Here is a 15,602-nt window from a genome sequence, read left to right on the forward strand (position 1 = left end):
TCTATGAACAGTAATTTGAAAAGAATTTAAATGTGCATGCAAAGCTTTATCCAATGTGAGATTATCTCCTTCAAAGTTCAAATAAATCACATGTAATATTTGTACTTTAGGCCAAAAATAATATTAATACTGCAATGAATCCAAAACCAAAAACCTTTTCCTTAAACAAAATGACATGCGTCTTTAAATTGATAAAAAAAAAAAAAAAAAAAAGGTGTAAACATGAAGCTTTATCCATAAAGCAGCTAAATAAAGTGAAGTGATCTGACCCCTTTAAAACCCTTAAAAGGATAAACTCCAACCCTCCTAAAAAGCCAACTCCCCTTAATTTGGTTTTTTTTTTTTTAAAAAAAAAAAAATATGCCAAAAGCTTTTCTTTCTTACACAAACAACATACGACTGTCGTTCTTAACCACTAAAATAATTTAGGAGTCACTATATATTAATGTAATTGAACTACCATTATTAAACTTTATTCTATTTGCTTTTTATTAAATTAATTGTTTTCTGACGACAGTCTGATAGCATCTCACCCTAAAACGGAGTTATTAAATGCTACTAGCTTAGAGTTCTAATTTGTATACAGGCTGAGTTATACGTAGTATCTAAAATGAATGCCTCAATTTGACTTTGAACAATTCAAGTACGTCAAATTGAGCAAAGTTTATGTCGTATACTCGTATGTATATGATAAAACATAGCTATGTAGACATTTGTTAGAGTTGTTCCAATATAATTGATATTAATTATTAATTAAACTTATTATTAATACTAATTATTAAACATATTAATGATTAAATACGCCGGTAAAATAGAGGCAAACAAAAAAATAGAGGGAGTAGTCGTAATAGATTAAGCATGAGTTGGAAAACAATAGAGTAGAAAAGATAGATGATTAACCTTAATGGTTTCATTGTGTCTGTAACCAATGTGGAAAATGTTAGGTCGAGTTTTCCAATTTGTAGGGCTCACATTAGTAAACCAGTGGGCCTACTATACTTACATTTTTCGGCTATGTTAAATGTTTCAAGTGCCAATTATTGCTCATAACTTTAATCATCATCCATTCATCACAGTTACATGCGAGTACGAAGTAGGAGGAAAATTTAATTTTAGTTCCATTTCATTAGTGTTTGTTAATTATTTTTGTTTTTAAAAAATGAATAATTTTCTTGTCATATTCAACTAATTTCATAAAGTTACACTTTATTTAAGCTAGAATAATAAAATGAATACAAAAAATGAATAGTAACCTTTTAATTATTTCTTTACCGAATACCAAATATCTTAAGCTGCAAAGTAAATTTTTTTTTATATATATATTTTTTTTGTTTTTGGAAAATACATGTTTAGACTAATAAAACAAATAATGTAAAATTACAACTTAAGGTTGATTGAGAAAGAATATTAAAGAAAAAATCATATTAGTATTCAACCTTAAACCATCATGTATAAGCGAATAAAATAAAACATGATTTAAGTCCTTTTTAACTTGTGCAATACATTACTATAAAAGGGATATTGAATACGTTACGTCACTAAGTTTTTGCCAAATGGCAATTTATAGCAGAGTAATCTTGTGGAACCTTACGTCTAATATATTTATAGTCAACTTATAAATTTTTCTACATGTTAATGAATTCAAAGAGGAAATCAACACCTAAAATGTTGTCACCAAACCCATTTTAGACTAGAGAGGCATAGACAAAATGCCTAGCTTAGATAAATGATTGAGAAAATAGGAGTCGATGTGAAACCACTCCAAACTTGAATTAATTCAATCTTCCAATTGAAAGAGAAATAAGGAAAAATAAAAAATTGCGTAGAGGATGTAGTATGTAGGAAAATAAATGAAAGATGAAAAGGAGCAAATGAAATCCCATAATATTTTATGATTTCCCATTATTAGAAGGCAAACGAATAGCAAAAAGACATGTATGGTCGGAAGCATCAAAACTGTTGATGTCAAAACAAACGACTGTCGTTACTATTTTGGAAGACATTCATCTTACGCAAACTGCCATTTTTAGGTTTAAAGGTCTCCCATCTTTATTTTCATCTCCAATCAATGATAATAGTAACTTTTTGTTTATTAGAGCATTGCCACCAATGGGGAGAAAAATGCCCATGGGTAGTTTTTGGGGTTTAATAAAAAAAAAAAATAAATAAGCCCCCATCAATGGTCTAAATTAAAAATGCCCATGGGCAAATCAATTTTTGATCAAAGTTTGGGCAAAATTAAAATCTGACCAAGAAGAATCGGGCCGCACGTGCATAGCTGCAATTAAATTTTTTTTTGCTCACCTTACCTCAAAACGCAGCGTTTTGAGGAAGCGTGTGCGTTGCTTGACCTCAAAACGCAGTGTTTTGAGGGAAGGAAAAGCAAAAAAAAAATCTATTTGCAGCCCTGACAGGCGCGTCATGTCAGGTGACTTGGACCAATCAGGAAATTCCTGATTATTGCAACGGTAACAATTTTGTAACGGGTATTTTGTGCTTATAAAATTAAAAAAAAAAAATTACCAACGGCTAGAAAAAAAAATTCCCTACAAATAGAGACCCATTTTGCCTATATTTTCATATTTCCAAAATTCACATAAATTTGTTGTATTTACATTTTCTCTCAATTAGTCATCCTTTTAATATTAGTATTATTATTATTATTATTATTATTATTATTATTATTGGAAGTATAATTATTATTGTTATTATCTTAGCAGTATTGTTATTAATATTATTATTGTTGTTATTATTATTTTTGTTATTAATATTATTATTATTATTATTTTTATTTGTGTTATTATTATTATTATTGTTATTATTGTGTTAGTTTTTGAAATTAATCAATAAAAATAGATATGGATCCCAATAACCCCTTTTACTCAATACTTTCTCAAAATTGTAATGATTTAGATGAGAATTTCATGAATCAACCTCAATTTCAACTTTTCCTACAAAGATTGAGCAACACCTCTCTGCAAAATCCTCCACAACAACAAATACCTCCACAACTTGAAATACCTCCACAAATTCCAACTGAAAACACTGATTACGAGCAATCACCTCCTGTCTACCAAGGAAGTAACTCTCAGTACAATGATAGCCAAGAAGAAAATGTGCCTGAGACACCTCAATACCCTCCGTCGACTCAAAGAATGCCGGTGGGTTCCAACCAACAACTCGCTAAAGCTAGTCGTATTTGGTCAGTCGCAGAAGATGAAGTTCTTATTGGGCTATATTTAAAATATAGTGGAAATGCGATAGTGGGTACGGGCATGAAAGCAGCTGAACTTTGGCGACAAATATCTGTGGCGTACGACATGGTTCAAGCTAGGCAGCCAGAAATCCTACCACCCAGAAATGCGAAGATTTTGGAGAACCGTTGGAGAAGGATGGCGGCAAATGTACTGTTATGGACAAGTTGTTATGATGAAGCGGGTTCGTTAACTGGAAGTGGATTCAACGAAGTTGATCGAATTCAAAAGGCCTCGAAGTTGTTCAATATATCATCCAAACCACCACACAATTTTGTTTTCCCCCACGCTTGGGAAATGATAAAGAATGACCCCAAGTGGAGGCCGAAACTCAGATGGGCATTGTCACTAAAGGAACGACAGGATTGTCAACTGCGTTCGAAAGGGGACACCGAGGATAGCAGTGGAAGTGGAAAGAGATAAACAAGCTGCAGCTCGGAAAGACGTTGAACGTGCGTTTGGAGTTCTACAGGCTAGGTTTGCCATATTACGACAACCCTCACTTGCTTTCGACGAAGACATTTTGAGCGACATAATGAAAGCTTGTATCATTATGCACAACATGATTGTCGAGGATGAACGACACAATTACACTCGTGCCGAAGTTTTGAGAAGGTATTATGAAGAAGATCGCCCTCAACTTCATAGAGCAAGGTCCGGTCCGAGTACAAGTGCCACAGTGAATAACAATGAGCCTTTCGAAATTGACGTTGGCCGACCACCAAACGTTGATTTTGACGCGTATATTCAAAGAAGAATTACCCTGCGTGATAGCCAAACCCATTTTTCTTTGAAAGATGATTTAGTTGAGCATATTTGGCAAAAATACGGTCGTACAATTGAATAAATAGTTTTGTAATCGTTAATTTATTTGGTTTGTATGATAGGTGTACGATTATTATGTTCCAATCTTGTTATCGTTAATGTTGTACTAATAATAATGAAAAATGAAATTTCGCATAAAATAATTATATAAATAATTAATATTGTACTCATAAATAATTTAATCAATAAAAAAATTTAGTTAAGAATAAATATTATTATTTTATTAAAAAATACATTTCGCATAAATTAATAATAAAAATAATTAATATTGTACTCGTAAATAATTTAATCAATACAAAATTTTGTTACCAATAAAATTAAGAAATACTAAATTACAAATTTAATGATGTGTAGGAGAGATAAATATTGGTGGGGTATAGGGTTAAAAATAGGAGAGAGAATGGTGGGATTATAATTTTTGACCATTGGTGTAGAAAAAAAATGACCAAGAAAATGCCCATGGGGAGGAGGAGTGAGAAAGTGGTTAGAGAGATCGGGCAACCAAAAAAATGCCCATTAGTGGCAATGCTCTTACTATCTCCCTATTTGAAAGTCGTTAAAATTAGTTTTATATGCACGCAATTAATAGTACTCTCTCTTTTTTTTTAATCACTTTCATTTTTGCATTATTCACCTTTAAAAAATAAATAAATGTTATTATATAATACTCCATATTATTAGATTAGTCATAATGTCTAGTTTCATAATATAATTTTGTTATAATTTTTACTAATAGACAATAAAAGATATTAATGGTCAAAGTTTTGTCTCAGCAAATGTGTCGGTCAAACTAATGCAAATAATAATAATAAAAAAAGGGTAATGATAAGGGTTGCATATAAGCATTTAATGTAATTCTTTTTTGTCAAAGATTAAGATTATGTCGATGAAGAGGTTATATACAAATGTTCTTTGAGGAGTTATATGTTGTGAGGCTAGCTAGGCACCCCTAATAAAATTTTGGAAGCCGAAAGTCTCAAGATAAGATTTAGCGTCCTACAATAAAAAATCATCATGATCTCATACACAAAATGTTTCAAGTGGAGCTTTCTAAAGACAGGATTTTGGCATCGAGCTATTGGTGATGAGTTAGAACCGAAAGTCTCAAGACAAGATTTTGGCATCGAGCTTTCTAAATAAATATTTGTTAGAGAAATAGATTTGACTTTTCTTGGATAGTCTTTCAAATGGCTCCAAACCTAATATTCATATACATAAGATGAATAATTATAACAGCCATAATTCCCCTAATAAACCTCTGTAACAATTTGAAAAAGTATACTGTGGAGTACTCCGTAGTATATTAGCAACTACTCCAACATAAGAAGATCAAACATTTATGCAATAAGGAATGCTAAACAATATTGTAATTATTTGTGACATATTTTAAAATATGTTTTAGCAACTCATAAATGCTTGTGTGCATTTAGTCCCAGTACTAACTTAGCACTTGCTTATGAAGGTAGAGAGACTAGAGATGAATGAATGATCCATGCCTCTTGCTTTTGAAATTGACTTTGATTATTTATATAATATTTATAATTATAATCATTATATACTTATATACAAATGTATTTTTTTTTTGTGAGAGTACTTGATTGTTATTACATGTGTTACACTTGGTACTCCGTATATATATATATATAAAACAAATAATCGTAATTATTTTTTTTTAAAAAAAAAAAAAAAAAAAAAAAAAAAAAAAAAAAAAAAAAAAAAAAAAAACTTTCAGCAAGTCTGACTGCTTGCATGCTTCATCCAGCTTTCACAGTGTCATCCATATATGGTTAAACGTTAAAGTCAGATTCCATAAAATTTTCTAACATTTAATTCTCATAATTTAAAATTTAACCAATTAATTATTTAAATTAATTGATTGACAAGTATTAAAAAAAAAAAGAAGCAGAGTACCTAAATTCCTAATTCAAAGTCTTCCTTTTTACCCCCTTTTAAGTTTTAACTCTTTCCATCCATCCTATTATTCTGTCTTTCTCTCTCTGCAAATAAATTCTCAAAAATTTCTCAGTTGAAATTCATTGATAGTGACTTTAACTAATTCTTACTGTTTTTTTTTGTTTTTTTTTTTATTTTCTCTCTCCTCATTTAGACTTTTAGTATTGCTCTGTTTTAAAACAGGGGAAAAACAGAGTTCACAAATCTCCCAAAACATAAAAAAGATAAGAACTTGTTGAATTTTTGGGGATAATTTGGTGAAAAAAATGACGGTTGAACAAAGGGAAGATGAATCAATTGATCAATTTCCAGTGGGTATGAGAGTTTTGGCTGTTGATGATGACCCTATTTGTCTTAGGCTTCTGGAATCTCTCTTGAGAAAATGCCAATATCATGGTATGTTTTATTAAATTTATCATCTTTTATTTAGGTTTGAAGATTTATGATGATTTTCTGGGATTTTTCGCATAATTTGTTTGTAATAATTTTATACTTCATTTCTTACCCTAGAATAATTTTCTGTGTTGTTTACTAATAATTGTTCTGAAAGTGTTCTAATTTTCTACTCTTAATAATGAAATGCAATTATTATTTTTTTTAATGGATTTTCCCCCCTGTTTTATTCTGTGTTTGTTATTGATTTGCATCTGGATGATTCAAAAATAATTTAGATAATACCTATATATATATATATATAATATATATATATATTTTTTTTTTGCAATTTGTGAATTTTCAGCATGATTTTTAGTTTCTTTGCAAGCAATAGATTCTCATATTTGCGTTGAAAAGATTGTGGCTTTGTGTTTTTTTTGTCAATATAAATCCTCAGATTGAATGTCTACAATTTGGGTTAATTTGATTTATAATCTACAGTAACTAAAGTTTGTAATATGAGCAATCTGTGAAATTGGGTTGAATTTTTAATTCCATATCATATTTTCTGAATAATTAGCTTTGACCAATGAGATCTATTGGCAAACTTTAAGGGGATATTACTGACTTGTCTTTTAACTATGACATATTCTTAATAATTTGGAATTTGCTAATATTGTTGCAAAATAAGTGTAACAATGTCAATTAGTTTCAACTGCATAATTCAATTTTTTTTTTTTGGGTAAATGATGGTCTGATGTATGAGAGTTTTGAACATTGTAGTTACGACAACAAGCCAAGCCATTCAGGCTCTGAAGATGCTGAGGGAAAACAAGAACATGTTCGATCTCGTGATTAGCGATGTTCATATGCCAGACATGGATGGATTTAAGTTGCTTGAGCTTGTTGGGCTTGAGATGGACCTGCCTGTTATAAGTAAGCTATGAAAATCATTTTATTGTTGATTTCATTTCCTTTTAAATCATATTATGTGTATCTTCTACTTATAGAAATATGTATAATTGTAGAAATCAATTTGATTTATTTCATTATTATACAATAATGTAGAATATCTGCATTGATTGGGTGTATTTCCAGAATGATATCTGTTTATGAAATAAATTAAGGACTTGATTGTAGGCTAAATTTGCTTGGTTACATTCACCTCACTTCAATTTGATGATTACTTTTAAAGACTTATCAAATTGGTTAGTTATGAGGCGGGTTGATTTGGATAATCTTTTGTGTATTAATTGTGGAATGCTCTCTTCGCTTGTAATAAAGTCATAGTGCTATTTAGGGATGCCTAGAAAATTTGTCATCTTTAAACATACTCTCACGTAAATAGAATATTGGATTGTTGGAGAAATAATTAAAAGGAGACAACTATCAGTAAGACAGTTTAAGCAAAATTATAGTGAACACTTAGTTATGAGGTGGGTTAATAAAAATGTAAATATTAACTTTGAACATAGAGTTTTCAGTGGGTTTTGTGTAAGAAAATCTTGTTTAAGCCCCGGAATATTTGGGGCAGGCTCGGTGTATGTAATGGGGGATCAACTTCTAACAGGTCTAATTTAGAGTGATTGTCCGTTTTTGTGGGTTATTAGTCTTATTACTATAGCACAAGTTTAAGTGCTAAAATGGGAAAACTTATGTTTACAGTGCTGTCTGCTAATGGTGATCCCAAGCTGGTAATGAAAGGGATTACACATGGAGCTTGTGATTACTTGCTAAAGCCCGTGAGGTTGGAGGAGCTGAAGAATATCTGGCAGCATGTAGTCAGGAGAAAGAAGTTTGATCCTAAGGACCGAAACAGCTCTAACAGCCTGGACAAGAATTCCGGTGGAGATAATGGAACTGGAGGTCCAAACTCTGATCAAGATGCAAAATTTTGTAGAAAGAGGAAGGACCAAAATGCGGATGATGATGAAGACGATGATGAGGATGATAATGAAAATGAAGACCCTTCTGCTCAGAAGAAACCCCGTGTTGTCTGGTCTGTGGAGCTGCATCGCAAGTTTGTTGCTGCTGTCAACCAGCTTGGTCTTGAGAGTATGTTCTCTCTTATTCTCCTCTTCTTGCAGAATTTATGATGATTCTATAGTTTCCTTAATATGGGCATTCTATATATATCTATAAAGGTATATGATATTCGGCCCAAATTCTTTAAGTATGATCCTAATATGTACCTCAATTTACATTATAGTATCAACCATCAAGCTACATAGAAAGCATCATGAGGTGCCGAGGATACATTATCACCAAGTTTTGCTATTAATATGAAATTCAACTTATAATGATGATTGTAATGCTCATTTCTGATCCAAGAGCTTTGAAGGGGTTTAGACTTCAGAGAGTAGTGCAAGATTGTTCTTGTACAATTTAATTTCATCATTATTGTTATCACTGGTAGCTAGCTATTGTACTTTGTACTCGAGATTTGAGATTTTCTGATCTTAAATGCTGATAATGTTTTCTTTTTGAAATGCAGAAGCTGTACCTAAGAAAATTCTGGAGTTAATGAATGTTGATAAGCTTACTAGAGAAAATGTGGCCAGTCATCTCCAAGTAAATTTCTGCAAACTCAGTGTTTTTATTATTGTAGAAAAACACCATTTCACAAACTTAGAATTTTCCTTCTGTTTTTATGTTTCCCAGAAATATCGATTGTATTTGAAAAGAATCAGCGCAGTGGCTAATCAGCAAGCTAACATGGCTGCCGCGTTAGGAGGGCCTGATTATCTCAGAATGAACGCTGTGAATTTTCATGGCTTCAATGCGAGTCCACAATTTCATAACAACTCTCTGAGACCCATCCCGCCCCCTGGAGTCTTGGGAAGATTGAACACTCCAGCTGGGATGGGCGGCCTTCACGGGCTCCCTCCTTCTGGACTCGTTCAGTTGAGCCAGCCCCAAAATCCAACTTCTTCCATCACTGACTCCAAATTATACCCCAACTTGTTTGCCGGGGATCATACTGGCAATGTACTTCAAGGGATGCCGACATCATTGGAATTTGATCAACTCCACAAAAATAATACCATCTTAAGTGGCTCAAGCAATTCAATTCTCAGCCTTCCTAACAGTTTATTGACGATGCAAGGCCGTTCCTCTCAAGAGACACAAAGTCTTGACAGTTTTGGGGTGAACATGAATTCTGCCCCTAACTTGCTGGATCATAATAGATGTAGTAGCAGTTGGCCTGCAGCTGTCCAATCACAGCCAAATTCTATGAATCCCATGGACAATAGGGTGCATGATTTTTCACCAAATATCTCTATCCAAAGCCGGTTGCAGAACTCGAACATGATGGGTGAGAATATGATGCAGAACACGAGTCATGTGGCCAAGCAAGTATGGGATGTAGATTTTTTGGATGGCTCGGCAAATCCTTCAGTGACTGGCACTCACAGTGTATACAATCCAAGCAGCAGGAGTAGAGATACGGGATATGATATGATGGGACAACCAGGGTTTGATTGCTTAGCCCCCCACCCCCAGCATGACCAGATGCTCCAAAATTCAGCAGTTGACATGACAAGAAAAACAAAGCAAGGGCAGTTCATGGAACAAGGAGGGAGGCCTCTGGGAAATTATAATGCTGGTAATGGTGCCGGGTCCTTGGAAGATGTTGTGACCGCGATGTTTAAGCCTGTATGATCTTTCGTTTTCTTTGTGCAGGTATACTTCTTGAACTAGGTTTACACCCTTAATTATTGAATCCAATGTGCTGATAATTATCCTGTAAACCTTGTTACTTCACTGTGGGGTCTGAAGCAACTGAAGTCAGTTCTATGTTCCCCCTTTTCATCATACTTAGTTAAAAGACCTTTCACAGCAGGATAGGAAATCATACCTTTGTGAAAGCATGCCTAAAAATTCACTTGTAGTTTGTATGTCACCATGTTTTGAGCAATGCTGGTTTTTGTTTTCAACTAATTTGCCGTTTCTGTTTCAGGAACAAGATGTGAAAACGTCGAGGAATGGGGAATTTGAATCTGATATGTATTCCTAGTTAGTGGAAGGCTTGTTTAATGGTAGAAGGTAAACTGGAGAAGCACAGCCCAATTTGGGAAATCTCCTTTATTTGTAGTTTTATGATACATTTGCTACCTTTGTTTTAGGCTAAGTAGTTGCTGTTCTAAATAAATGTTATGGTTAGTTGGTACTCAGATGCTTACCATGCCCCATTCTCTAATTTAAGGTTTCGTTCTTTTCACATGAATTGCCCTTTTTCGAACATATCTGAAATTTGCTTCCATCTAGACTTTCTTGACGTTATATGTACAAGCTCGACATACCACCTATGAAGTTTTTTTCAAGGCAAATAAGTTCACACGATGGCCAAGATGTTCAAACACGTTTTAATAAACGCTATCCAAATTCAAGTGACAACAAATTGAATTTCAAGTGAATAGAACACACATTTACATCCTTACTGTTATTCACGCCTGCCTTAATGCTAAACATTTAATGATTTCCATTTTTATATTTATGATTATAATTTGATATTTATTTTGTCAGACTCGAAATGTCCAGATTTCATGGTATCCAGGCATCTATGAGATTGGATGAGGTAGTATATATCCCATTATTACTCCTCTGACATGAAGATGCAATCAAATGATATCCCATCTCTGAACAAGATATTTATTTATCTACTTGAAACAATAATAAAGACAATAATTTTTTTGTACTATTACCTCGTATGTTTAAGACATCTTTGTCAGATTTATCTTTCAACAATGCAATGATCCATCAATTTGATTAATAATCATAATGCCAGAGTACACAAACATTTAATTTCAGGGTAAATATTTGCTAATGTTACCTTACATAAGCATGAAAGAAGCCAAATTATCTAGGGCTATAATTTACAACCTTCTTCATCACCCATCCATACGGTGCCACATTTAATTTTAGCCGATAACATCTATTCCACGGAAGATTTTACAATGGTTACAAATTACAATACATTTGTTGTCATTACAACAATACATAAGATTAATTAATAATTAGTGTAATTTTTTTTTCTTTCGACGGCTACAATAAAGTTGTAGCTATTGTAATATATTTTGAGAGAAATATATAACAAAAGATAATAAAATTAAAGGAACAAACCAAAATAAAATAAATTGTGGGTGTTAAGAAATATTGTTAAGGAAATAGTGAGAAAATGTAGTAAGGATTTGTGAGTTTAATCCAATCCTCACATCAATACCTTTGTCTTCCTTAGGACTTTGCATGAAATATGCAACTTGTGGGACAGGAGGAGTTAAAGGGCATGCAGAAACAGCTGAATTTGCAAAAGAGTGCATGAAATTAACCTTGTGAAATGGCATTCTAGTCCAATCTGAGACCATGGTGAGCTCCCTTAGGGATGGGAGGGCGTCCCCGGACCCCTCGAGTACCTCGAGATACGTGCTAACGTAATCATTGTCGACGGAGTTCTTGGCCATTTTGATCTTGTTGACAAGGGTTTCGTAGCTTGCGAGCTCAAGTTCGCCGGCTGTGAGGGCGACGGAGGCTAGAACATAAGCATTGCCACTGAAGCCTTGGGAGAGTTGGGGTGTGAGTCTTGTCCTTGTGTCTACTGCAAATTGGAGACATACCATTCTTTCTCTTCTTAGCCCTAATGCTTTTGTTCTTGCCTGCAGTATTGTATATTAGTTCATTGATCATACATGCTACTCATAATATAAGATTATATATGTAAATGTTGTGAAATTATAATGAACGTAAATTATTCTTATTAGCAATAAATAATCATACTATAAACAGATATAACATTCACTAGAACCTTTACAATTTAAATGAAACCATTAGGCAATGGTACGGTAAATTGAAGCTTCTTCCACCATAAATCATATTTTTAATGATGCAGCTTTGTTCAATCATCCCTCAAACCATGACCTAACATGTGTGAATGATATGTGGTACATGATACACTGATACACCTTTAGACTTAAATTAAAGCTAGTTTAAAGTAGGTAGCAACTTGTACTACCGTACTAGCTCATTCCATGTACCAATTCAATTGCAACACGATTTAGATATAAATGTAAAAAAAGTTAAGTCAATTGCCTATTAGATGATTTCCATGCTTATGATAACCAAATATTCATTCAAACACACTTAATATTAATAACTAGACGCCAATACGGTACGTTTGTGTTCATTTTGAACTTAACATGAACAACATTATATCATATATAAAACCCAATTATTGATTGTTCAGACGAGCTCAGAATACTTACCTTCCATAGGTGTGCAGTGACAATCTCAAAAGATGAACACGACGATGAAGAGTAGCTATTAAGGCCATAAGTTCTCCTCTTCAAGGTATCAATCATCGACGAGGTGAAGTGAAAGGTTGTAAGAAGACAATCATCTTTAATAGAAGATGGTACAAACAATTGAGGGTTCATAAGCATGCCACCACTAGGAGCTGCTTGGGTGATCAATTGGTACAAATGTTGAATAGCCGCGACTTTTGTTAATGCAGCTTCTGGACTATTGTTTTTGTTAGAGTTGGATTTGAGGTGTAACAATATTTCTCGGTCATGCACTGGTTTATGCCAATCAAATGCCTTAATTCCAAGCTTGGTAGCTTGAGTATTGGACGCCCAAGCTGATAAAAAATTGAAGGTTGCTTGACCGTCGAAAAGTGCATGACTTGTTCCTACCCCAATTGAGTAGCCTCCACATCCAAATTTTGTCACCTGCATTATTAATCAAGCAAGTAACATGTATGGTTACAAACAATGCAATATGCCAATATATATACTTATTACAACATATATACACTAAATCGATCGAGGAACTCCTAGTTGATCAATTATATTATATTGGGAAATCCCAGAATACCTACATGGCTACACATGTACATATAAGAGGTATTATTTGTGAGACATTAAATCTTCCTTTATTGCAAATAATATGAAATAGAGGTAATAATTAAAAGTTGTTTTGAGTATGGACTAGATCAATAGTTTGATCCCAGAGAGTATCATTGAAGTAGTATTATACTTCATATAATTTACTATTGGCAACTAAACTCATGGGTATTAATAGTTCAGAATTCGTTAGTACATGATTCACTTGATATTTCTAAGGGAGTTATGAGCATCATAAAATAACAATCCTAGTAGCTATCTTACAAATTCACTTCTACGATTTAGACCGAAAAAGCTACTTAAAATAAAATTCCAAAAACTCAAAGTTAATTACAAAAAGATTTCAAATAATTCATAAGATTATGTTTGGAGGAATCTAATTTTATAGAATATATAAAAATAAATACTACACTTGCAATAATAGTGAGTCATAAACTATATTCATAATAAAAATTTATATGTAGGAATATCTTTTTGAATAAATTAAGGAGTATTTTAATTTTCTTCTTTGGGTATGAACAAACAAGAAAACAAATCAACAAGAGTGAAAGAAGTGCAACAGCTTTTATATATAAAATTAAAAGCTGAAGTGTTTGTTTTACAACATTAATCAGATCATATAACCTAAGCTTCATGGTACACATAAAGTTTAACTATAAACTTACAAATCACAAAACCTTTATTATGACTTTCATCTTTTTATACATTATTTGTAACAAAATGAAATTTTATTAGAGTTAAAGCAATTCAAGACTTAATTTATGTTATACGTAACATAAATTATAGCGAATTTGCAATAATATACAGAAATTAAAATGTAAATATTCTAGTAAAGAGGTAAAATATACCAAATTAGAGTAAATTACCTGAGCAACAAGAAGGGGCATATCAGAAGTAGGCTTATAAACCAAATTCTCAAAAAAGTCATTATATTGAGAAAGATTACCGAGCTCCGAAACCCTAGTTTGTGTAACAGCTTCAACCATAATTGCACCGCCATTGTTGCACCAAAGATCAAGCTTATTCCCATTATTAGGGTTTTTGCTTAATCTCCCGGCTGCCGGGTACCATAGCGACAACGTCTCCTCTAAACCCAATTTCAAGCTACTAAACACATAATCATTACTATTATTATGATTATGATGAGAAGGATTATAGAAAAACACCAAGTACATAAGTGTAGGACATTGCCTATCTAAATTTGAAAGCTTCATAACTTTGGTAGCTTGCATGCTTTTTGGATATACATTTACCTTTTTTGTTACAAATACACTAGCCATGATTTTTTTGCTAAATAAAGCTTTATAAATTTAATTAGTGTAATAGTATATAATAGAGTAAAAATGAATAATTTGGTTTTAATGAGACATAGATGAATGAGGGTTTATGAACATATATAAGGAGAAATGTAGAATGAAGATAATAATATGTAGCTACGGAAGCTAAGTAGATTCCTAGCAGCCGACCTTTGTCTCTATTAATAATGGGTTTTGTTTAATAATCTATCTTATTAATAAATTAAATAATTAGAATGGTGTATGCCCTTAAAAAAAAAAACAAAAAAAAACCTTAACTTGCAAAAAATCCATTGAATTTGCATGGTACTGTACATATATTTGTGTATATGACATGAAAGTTTAAATTTATATAATTATTATTTGACTTACATATTATTTATTGTCTGGTTCCCACTGTTTATTATTTTTATATTTTGAAAATAATTGACAGAGACAAAGATATGCACGGTTAAAAGGTGGCCGGTTCGTCCATATGCTAAGTAGTTGTTATAATTTTCTAAAAATAGTTGTACACTAACTTATAAAAATGAAGTATATATATTTCAGGAATAATAATAATAATAATAATAATAATAATAATAATAATAATAATAATAATAATAATAATAATAATGTATAAAGTTGAGGTGCAAAACTTATATTCATGAACCTACCTGAATGAAATTTAATAAATAAAAGATGAAATGTTGTGGTTGTCCAAGGTTTATTTTTATAACTAATTAATAAGTTAATTAAGCTGTTAATAATGGGAAACAAATGCAGTTGTTAAGGCAGAAAAGTAGCAAAATAATGAAGAGAGACAAAGGTGTTGTAAAAAGTGTATTGATTCTAGTTACAGCGAGCTTTGTTTGTAATGTTTTCAAGTACCCAAGAAATTCTGGTAGCATACGTACAGGTGCTCTCCAAGAATTTTCTTGTTATCTTTTCATTGTCTTTGGTCGAAAAATCTTTGTTACCTATCAACTTGTCGTTCACCAGGTTTAATTTTTCCAATGAAC

At 32.3% G+C, this 15,602-nt stretch overlaps 3 protein-coding genes across 3 annotated transcripts; 2 read left to right on the forward strand and 1 right to left on the reverse strand.

Annotated features, from left to right (window-relative positions):
* The first annotated feature begins 2,858 nt into the window (after positions 1 to 2,858).
* LOC110733736 lies at positions 2,859 to 3,677 on the forward strand. Its single transcript, XM_021913822.1, has one exon. It carries the CDS (start codon positions 2,859 to 2,861, stop codon positions 3,675 to 3,677), a length of 819 nt encoding a protein of 272 aa, XP_021769514.1.
* A 2,251-nt stretch (positions 3,678 to 5,928) lies between these two features.
* LOC110733653 (two-component response regulator ARR12-like) lies at positions 5,929 to 10,635 on the forward strand. The gene is made up of 6 exons (XM_021913730.1): positions 5,929 to 6,428; positions 7,191 to 7,343; positions 8,073 to 8,462; positions 8,902 to 8,978; positions 9,069 to 10,091; positions 10,369 to 10,635. Exons 1-5 carry the CDS (start codon positions 6,299 to 6,301, stop codon positions 10,068 to 10,070), a joined length of 1,752 nt encoding a protein of 583 aa, XP_021769422.1. The 5' UTR covers positions 5,929 to 6,298; the 3' UTR covers positions 10,071 to 10,091; positions 10,369 to 10,635.
* Positions 10,636 to 11,177: 542 nt separating this feature from the next.
* Positions 11,178 to 15,060, reverse strand: LOC110733274 (brassinosteroid-related acyltransferase 1-like). The gene is made up of 3 exons (XM_021913289.1): positions 14,173 to 15,060; positions 12,668 to 13,132; positions 11,178 to 12,061 (listed from the first exon to the last, which is right to left on the reverse strand). Exons 1-3 carry the CDS (start codon positions 14,584 to 14,586, stop codon positions 11,555 to 11,557), a joined length of 1,386 nt encoding a protein of 461 aa, XP_021768981.1. The 5' UTR covers positions 14,587 to 15,060; the 3' UTR covers positions 11,178 to 11,554.
* Positions 15,061 to 15,602: the final 542 nt, after the last annotated feature.

This window comes from Chenopodium quinoa, unplaced genomic scaffold (assembly GCF_001683475.1).
Source record: "Chenopodium quinoa cultivar QQ74 unplaced genomic scaffold, ASM168347v1, whole genome shotgun sequence".
NCBI classification, from domain to species: Eukaryota; Viridiplantae; Streptophyta; class Magnoliopsida; order Caryophyllales; family Amaranthaceae; genus Chenopodium; species Chenopodium quinoa.